Source organism: Nicotiana tabacum, chromosome 9 (genome assembly GCF_000715075.1).
Source record: "Nicotiana tabacum cultivar K326 chromosome 9, ASM71507v2, whole genome shotgun sequence".
NCBI lineage: Eukaryota > Viridiplantae > Streptophyta > Magnoliopsida > Solanales > Solanaceae > Nicotiana > Nicotiana tabacum.
In genome coordinates this window covers 98063993-98072917 of record NC_134088.1, presented here as the reverse complement: position 1 = coordinate 98072917, position 8925 = coordinate 98063993, and the positions used below count along the sequence as shown (strand labels likewise).

Genomic DNA, 8925 nt, shown 5'->3' with positions numbered 1-8925 from the left:
AGAAAAGAAAAAGGATAAGGAATAACGCCGCGCAATTGATATTCAAAAAATGGTTGGATAACTATTATTCATTTGACATATATTATTAAAACGATCACTGAAGCCTGACAAAATTTGCTTCAATAGAGGCAAAGATGACCACAATATATTCTTACGGATATTTTCTTCATATCAATTTTCTTTAATGAATTTCTTCCATTAAAAGTGAGAAGTCGAGGCCATAGAAGTGGATATCAATAAGATAAGATTAATCCATGAAATAAAAGATTAATTATTTTGAACCGGAGCAAGAGAGCAACAAGCTCTTGTATGTATGCTCAAGAACAGCTGGTATTATGAGATAATAAAGGTACCACAGGACATAAAACTAACTACCTTATTAAACAAAAATGTCTCAAACATGTCTAAATAAATGCTACATTTTCCCAGTTCTGGGACCAGCAAGAACTCAAGGAGAGCACAGAGGGTAAGTTGGCGTATAAAGTTAGTGGAATGTTTACAACATTGCTCATCCCTCATGGAAGGCGCATAATTAAGCTCGTGGTTTTGGGGGCAAAAATAATGTGATTATAAATATATGTAGATTGGTGTAACTTCCATTGTCACAGACTGAGGAATGATCCATATTTGTCTACTTGGATTAGTGATATCTATCCAAGAACTTCTCTATCAAAACTGAAAATGTAGCAAAGCCAGCACAACCTGCACACGCAGCTTTTGGTCCACCTGAAACAAAATGGGATTGTAGTTCAAATAAAAAGAGATGCTTGATAGAAATAACAAGTCTTTGCAAACAGTCCAATTACTTGCTTCATCAGCCACATATAAGCCGTAATATAAGCAGACCAAAACAGACTTTATTCTACAGCACTACCATCAAAAGTGAAAAACTACAACACACACACACACAGAGATCCAATTAGGAATCAGACGAAATTGTCAACAATCTTTCCCCCATCTGGCTAGCATACTGCAGCCTATTCCCTGAACTAGCTTAGGAGAACGCAATGATCTGCAGTGAATTCCTTAGTTTGGAAATTCTAATTATGATGGAGATCATGAGAGTTGAAAAAGGAAGTTATGTGCTTCTCAGCTACAAGATAGACTCAGATAGGATAAAACTGTCAACAATCATTCTCCCCATCTGGCTTTGCAGCCTAATACCTGAACTGGTGTAATTTTCGAAGGGAGAATATATAAACAGTATACAATAATAATCCCAGACTTATGGTTTAGCAATGTTATCAAAAGAAAAATGTCTAAATGAAGGAGAGACCACAATGTCAATTTGGAAAAAAATAAGTCAAATAGCAAACAGCCGAAATACATGCTTCACCAGTCACAGATAAGCAGTAATACAGCCCAACAGAAAGGCTCAATTCTTCAAGCAAACTCTGTATTCACTACCATAAAAGTCAAAATCCATTAGACCCTGATAGGATAAATTTGACAACCATCTTTGCCCCATCTGGTTCACTATAATGCAGTCTACTATCTAAAACCAAATTAGGCGAATGCGATGGTCAGCAATAAACTCCTCAAAATTTGGATTTTGCACAAATTTTAATATTTTCTACTGTTGACATACTTTAATTTACATTTTACATGTATTTCTTTTTTTCTTAATCGGTAAATGTATGAAGCAGCACTAAGATTGTAGCAAAAAGCAAAAGAATGCATTCCCTTGATTCTGAATGGAGCTAATAAATTCTATGATTCTATCAGCATCTTCACTAAACTCCTGTATGCACCAAAATGAAAGGAAAAGAATACAGTTAACTTGATCTTGCTAATGAGCTCTTTCCTATTCTCAAAATATCTTAAAGTCCTTTCTTTCCAAACAGTCCGACATATGCAAGCTGGTATGGTTAGCCATGCTTTCGTTAGTTTTTTATCGATGCCCTTGATGTTCCAGCAGGTAAGCAGTTCATTCAGTGTTTCAGGCATAGACCAACTTAAGTCCAAAGATATCCGAAAACATGTGCCATGGTTGAATCACCACAGGACAATGTAGGAATATATGACTATATCCTTCATTTTCTTTTTCGAACAAAAAAACATATGTTACAGCTCTGGAGTCCCCATTTCTGTTAGTTCCCCATTGTAAGGCATGTCGCATATCAAACTATCAAAGTAAAACATGCCGCTTTGTGTGGAGCCCTCACATATTATTCTTATTTTACAAATATTTTAAGTTAAAAATTTGTGGGTCTTACGCCTGCCACATGATCAGTAGAACACCTCACCTTGCGCATCTGCCTTCTAAATGCAACTTATGATAAAGTAATGCAGTCCAATCATTTAAAAATCTAGAATTTTTGAACGCACTCTAACTTTAAGTAGCTGAAACCTCTTTGTGGAAAAGTTTCCGTTAAACATTTGATTTCGTCTTTCTTTTTTGCATGGTATGAGTTACATTCTGATGACAATGCCCCAGAAATTCCTTCTTTTGCTTTCTTTTTGGTATGATACTACTCCCCTGGTTGTCTCTATATGAATCTCACTATCCATATCACTATATCAAGACCAAAAATATATGAATCGAGTATGGATGCAAGATATAAAAATATATTTACTGAAGATTATTTTTGTATATGCTTTGCATAGTCAAAGTAACAAATCTTACCTCTAGCTGATAATGTGCCTCCTGTTACACACCCTGCAACTGCTGTATTTGTCATGTCATGCTTTGCCCGTGCCTATGAACATAGTACAAGAGAAAAATTACTTATGACATTTGAGTTTTAGAATAATTGAAAAGTATCCGACTCTATTTGCGAAAATGACTTCCAATTCGCTTCCTTGGTTCAAAAAATTAAGAGGATTTTGTAAAATGAGAGCTGGAGAACATCATATGGTTATCCTCTCTAAGGATCAAAGGTACCTTCTCAACGACACATTCAGCAGCAGAGAAAACCAAACCCATAACAGCAAAAGTCTTGCAGGAACTCCAACTCCTCCGACCCATCTGCTTTGCTTGGTATACAAGTTGTTGCCTCGTTGTCATTTCCTCTTGCATTATTGGGTTATCCAGTGCCCCTAGAAACAGACCCATGAACAACCCAAGCCCCCCTCCTACGAAACAAAAACAATGCGTCAATAAATGAACAGAAGATATATTTTAAGAAAATTACTAGAAAAATATTATCTAATTGGACACAAATAGAGGATCTAAAAACAGACTCTATTCAAAAACAATATCAGTTGACAGAAGCTGTAAGCTAGCTAGAATCAGGCTCTCTCATTCTCTATTCCAACTAAAGGAGTACAGGTGACTATCAGCCATAGCAACGGGACGGAGTTTAAAATGTCTCTTGGATTACCTCTTGAGTCTTGTAACATAATTATGACATCAAACATAGAATTATAGTCATCCATTGTTTTCGATAAGGGGTACTATTGTCATCCATTATACTAAGGTATTGCAAGAATGACATTCTGAGCATTCCATCCATTAAGAAAAAACACTCAACAATAAGACACAAAAAATAATTCAACTAGGAGACAAATCCACCATGCCTTGTATAAAAACATACCCATGACTCCGCTAACAACACTGCGAACTGCACAGTTGTTCCAAATGTCTTGGCCCCTTATTTCCTCCACAGTAGGCATCCGAATAGGCTCAATCTGGGGCTTCTGAGCTTCTTGAGAGCTTGAATGCGTGTCATTTGATTCACTTGCCGGATCACTCATATCAGCTCTGATAAAAAGATGTGTAATTAGTTTATGAAAAACAAATTGAGCCCCTCATCAAAAATTTCTCCTCCCAAGAGCTAAGATTAGAACTCACTCAAGTTGCAACTTTCATGGTATTTAAATAAATATCATCATCAGCTGAACAAAAGAAAGTTATGAATCTTACACTACTTTACCAGTTCAAAAAGAAAAAGTTACGAATCTTTTTTTTAACTCATAACTTATCAAAAAAACGATGAATCTTTCAACCTTACAAGTTACAATACAGTTGAAAGTTCCAGGTTTCCTAAGTTCAAACTACAAACATATCACGTAAGGTCAAAGTATGCCTAACAAGGAGAACAAACAATACAAATGGTGGAAGTGGCTTATATCCAGAGTTCTTCCACATCATGAAGAACTTAATTTTCCAGTTGATATCCTGTGTCCTTCAATCGAACACTTAATTCTTCACGTTTCATGCATATATGTGAAACATCAGGCTCGATGAATGATTGTGTTTTGTTCTTAATCTCAATCCAGCTACATCCAATTTCTTTTTTAACTGTTCCACATCCATTAGTTTCGTACTTTTGCTCTCTTCCCAGTTTACAGTTACTAGGACATATGTTGTTGAGTCATGAGGCTGAAGGGAAATGAGATTCTTTGCTGCAAGTTTCCCAAACTCCACATTGCTGTTAAGTATGTCATACAATTGCACCAGCAGGAAACGGCATCCATTGATGAGAGCCATCGCTAAATCCAGCAAACCAGCTCGCCTACACAAATCTACCATGAAAGAGTATATCTCCATTGTTGGGGAAATATAAAAGTTGTTAGCCACCATGTCAAAATATTGACCTTCATTGCAGTCCTGCATGGGTACAGGCAAAATAACTCCAATGAATGTTGTATTGTCCATTTCTTTCTGCAATTCCTCAAATATCATTAGTGATTTTCTGCCATAAGCACGTTGTGCATATCCTGGTAGCATTGAGTTCCATGACACTAAGTCTCTTTCTTGTTGTCTCTTGAAAATTCATTTGCACTTTCTATGTTCCCTCTTTTAGAGCAGATAGTCACCAGGGTACTGCTCCAGCATAAGGCATTACTCAACCTGATTTATTGAGTTTGCATGATATTGATTTCCTTGCTCCACTGATGCCATGGAAGGTAAACTCGTTTGGCCTGAACCCACTTTTGGCTAGTTTTCGGAAAACGCTGACAGCACCTTGAGTGTATCCTCTTTGCGCATAACCAGGATAACATAGCAGACCATGAAATAATGTCCTCATCAATCTCATCAAAACTTTTGCAGCCTCACCAGTACTTCCTATTTTCATGTACGCGTCTGATAAAGCATTTCCTACTGTAGGTGAGCCCTGGTACTTGTTTTTATGACTTCTTCATGTACTTGGAACAACGAAATAGAGGGATGAGCAGCAAAAATAGTTGAATAAGTGAAACCACTTGGTCTAATACCATCCCTTTTTTCATTTGGCAAAATAGATCGTTGCTCACTTAAGCCCAGAATTTATTCCGCATATTTTGATAATTGTGGTGTCCAGGTACGCTTTTGTGCACCTCGACTATACTAGGTACCTGCTACCTTCCACCATCATAGGTATCTAGTAACTTTGTCCACCAAAGCTTAGGAAGATAGAAAGAAATCACCTACTCCCTCTGTTTCAAATTAGATGAGCTACTTTCCTTTTTAGTTTGTTCCAAAATAAATGACGCATTTCTAAATTTGGAAATAATTCAACTTTAAACTCTTCATTTTACCCATGATAAGAAACTTCTATAACCACACAAATGTCATGATCCCACAAAGCTTTTACCCTTTAAGTTTTTAAGACCACAAGTTTCAAAAGTCTTTTTTTTTTCTTAAACTCCATGCCGAGTCAAACTATTTCATCTAAATTGAAACGGAGGGAGTAGTATTTTTTGTCTCGAGTAACTTTGTCCATCCAAAAAACAACATTGCTAAATCTATGCATAGTTGAGACAAATAAAAAAATCTATACATAGTATTGGCACGCAATCTCGCTTTCTGTTGGTAGTAGGTTTTTATGACTAACCGTTGTTTTCTTTCATCGTTGATCACCTTACTATCTTGTTATTTTTATTCTACTTTTATATGGCTTTTTGGTACTGTCCCTTTTTGTCTATATTTTCATTAATGTGGTGCTTCTGCTTTCCTGAGCCGAGGGTCTATTGAAAACAGCATCTCTATCCTCACAAGGTAGGGGTAAGATCTGCGTACACACTACCCTCCCCATACCCCATGGTGTGAGATAATACTGGGTATGTTGTTGTTGTAGTAAAGAACAACATAAAGGCATCATCAATTTCCCCACATAAGTAACCATGAGTGACATTCTAATATTATGGTCTAAATATTACCCAATCTTTGTAACATGACCTTAAAGCTACAAGTCTCATCACGTGGAACAACTTAAGTACTTCAGCACAAAGCCCGTTAGTCACAAGACCAGCTATCGCTTACCAGGCCATTTTCATTCCTATTGCCATACTTCCAAATACAGTTGTGGCCTCTTTGACCATCCCGAACTTCAAATACAATCTGATCAATAATTCCCCAGGGAATAGGGATGTTATACACCTCAAAAGCACATCTGATGACCACAGTATGCACTTGAATTCCTTATTCAAATACAAGTTTATTGGCCAAACTCCAAGAAGTGTAGCGAAAGTAAACACGTTAGGCTTAACTCTTCCAACTAACATCATATGGTTGTAAAGCTAAATCAACTAGCTCATTGCACGAATAACCTGAAAGGAACGAAGTCCAAAGTCACAACTTTCTCATGCTCCATCTCATCAAACACTCTCTGTCCATCTCGGACGTTCACTATTTTCATGTACATGTTTAGAAGTGAAGTCCCAACACTAACATTGCCAAAATAACCGGATATTATACAAAGGGTAGGCACTTGTTTACCAAAAAATAGATCAGACAGACAAAGACCCTCAACAATATACAAGAAAGGATAGCGCCTTCACTGAAAAGTCCAGTACAATGAATAACCACACAAAAATTCAAACCACTTCATTGAAACTGTTCCCAGAGTACTCTAAAAGTTAGCTTTTTCAGAGAAACCCGTTGGGAATTCCATCAAACAGGATGCGTGAGTAGCGATAATAGGAAATTTGAGATGATTCAGTTTGAGTTTCTTTTCCAACTAACACATAGGCTCCTGTGGCTTCAACTACCCACTCCCTTCGCTAGCTATTAGCTCAGCACTTACTTTGCAACAAATAAACACATACCAGAACCCCATTTTTGTTATCATCAACACTAATGTTTTTTTCCGTCGAAAAATACAAAAGAAATATAGATCATATAATATTCGAAATTGATTAATAAATTTAAAAGCAACGAAAATAACTTACTTTTGGTGAGTTTAGTAAAGTTGCCGCCAATGTTTCACTTTTCAAATTTTACCTCCGCATCTGCTGCTCAAATTTATGAACAGATTTCACATATAACAGAAAATGGGGAGAACGTGAAAGAAAGAGGTGGCTTGTATGGGCGGCAACCGGCGGTTGTGTAGGTTTAGTTCTATGGCGCGTTTAAACGGGTAGCTTCAAATGGGTTAATGGTTTGGACTTTGGAACTGCTGGAGGTTGACACCAAGTAGCCACTTGTAGCATGCCTCTTTTTTTTCCGTCTCAGCACGCCTACAAAATTTTAAACTATTTAAAATTTGGTCAGTTTTGACAAACTTCGGACTAGCAGGGTGTTTGGATTGACTTTTAAAAAGTAGTTTAAAACCTAAAAGTCGAAAGCCATAAGTTGGTAATATTAAATTTTTGGCTTTTGGCTTATTTTTATATTTTTTGTGTCTAAAAGTAAGTACTTTTAAGCATTTTTTATCATTCCCAAACATTTCAAAAACTAAAAAAGTACTTAAAAGCCAATAAATACTTAAAATAAGTCAATCCAAACACTCTCTAAGTAGGCTTTTGGACATAAGAAATATAATATTTTTTTAAAAAATAGTACAAAGAATGAAGTTAAAAATAATATTTAAAATTTAAAATTATATTTGGATATGCATTTCACTTGAAAAAACGTTGTAATTTTGTGAGTGGGGAAAAAAGTTTTTCCAAAAAAAATTGAAAAAATGGTCAAAATTACTTTTTAGTTTTTGAAAAAGCTCATTTTAGAAAAATATCAAATAATTTCATGGACAAACAGATTTTTAAAAAAATTGAAAAAGAAAAAGAAAAACAATTTATGGACAAACGGGTCCTAAATCTCATATTACTGCTTCTTTTTCTTCTTCAAACCTTCGTGTACGAAGGTGAGCTTTATCAATCAGTTTTGTTAAATTTCAAATTGATAGTCTGTTTGGCCAAGCTTTTTGGGGGGCAAAAGTACTTTTTGTTTTTGCCAAAAGTGCTTTAGGCCAAAATTTGAGGTGTTTGGCTAAACTTTTAGAAGGAAAAAAAATACTTTTGAGTAGAAGCAAAAACAGATTTTGAGAAGCAGAAAAATGTAGCTCCTCTCCAAAAGCACTTTTCTGAGAAGCACTTTTGACAAAGATACACTTAGAAGCAGTTTTCAAAAGCTTGACCAAACACTAATTAATGCTCAAAAGTATTTTTTAAATTAATTAGCCAAATACAAACCGATTCTCACCAAAAGTACTTTTTTGAAAAGCACTTCTCAAAATAAGCAGTTTTTAGAAAGTTGGTCAAACATGCTATAAATCTCCTCTGCTCTTCCTCCTCCTCTTGCTTCTCCTTCTCCTGCTCCTGCTTCTCCTTCTCCTTCCCCTTCTTCTTCTAAACTTTGGTCTAAGTTGGGCTTTTGTCAAAACCTAATGTCATACCCAAATATTTTGGAAAATTTACCTAGCTATACTCTAATAGAAACCTATTTACCACCTTTATTTAGGTTTCTTATTTATTAATTTGTATATATATATATATATATATTTAAAAGTTATATACAAAATCATAAAAAATAAGAAAAATCAAGATCCCTTAAATTTAACCTATCAGTTACACGACACTCACCCCCATTTTCAATAACCTCCTACATTTAAGATTATGTTTCTTTTCCAAATGATTTCAAAAATATTTTATCTCTTTCTTAATAATCACCCAAAATCTCTCTCAATACAGATGAAATTTGGGATATTGCTCTAAAATCTTATTCTTTCTTTATTTTGTCTCTCTTCCAAGCTTTACTCTGCATTAACAATGGCTTCACTA

The 8925-nt window shown here is 35.5% G+C and overlaps 1 protein-coding gene and 1 pseudogene across 1 annotated transcript; both read right to left on the bottom strand.

Moving 5' to 3' along the window:
* Nucleotides 1-362: 362 nt before the first annotated feature.
* LOC107827786 (mitochondrial import inner membrane translocase subunit TIM22-4-like) lies at nt 363-7325 on the bottom strand. Its single transcript, XM_016654987.2, has 5 exons — nt 7096-7325; nt 3537-3703; nt 2885-3075; nt 2627-2699; nt 363-726 (listed from the first exon to the last, which is right to left on the bottom strand). The coding sequence occupies exons 2-5, from the start codon at nt 3694-3696 to the stop codon at nt 641-643; spliced, it is 510 nt and encodes a 169-aa protein (XP_016510473.1). The 5' UTR covers nt 3697-3703; nt 7096-7325; the 3' UTR covers nt 363-640.
* Nucleotides 4068-6983, bottom strand: LOC142164050 (pentatricopeptide repeat-containing protein At2g27610-like; annotated as a pseudogene).
* Nucleotides 7326-8925: the final 1600 nt, after the last annotated feature.

Bases quoted from the DNA above. Each gene is read 5' to 3' on its own strand.
- LOC107827786 (XM_016654987.2), bottom strand. From the start codon at position 3,696: ATGAGTGATCCGGCAAGTGAATCAAATGACACGCATTCAAGCTCTCAA. The intron at 3,076-3,536 runs GTATGTTTTTAT...TTTGTTTCGTAG, and splicing joins TGTTGTTAGCGGAGTCATGG to GAGGGGGGCTTGGGTTGTTC. The intron at 727-2,626 runs GTAAGATTTGTT...ATTTTGTTTCAG, and splicing joins AGGCACATTATCAGCTAGAG to GTGGACCAAAAGCTGCGTGT.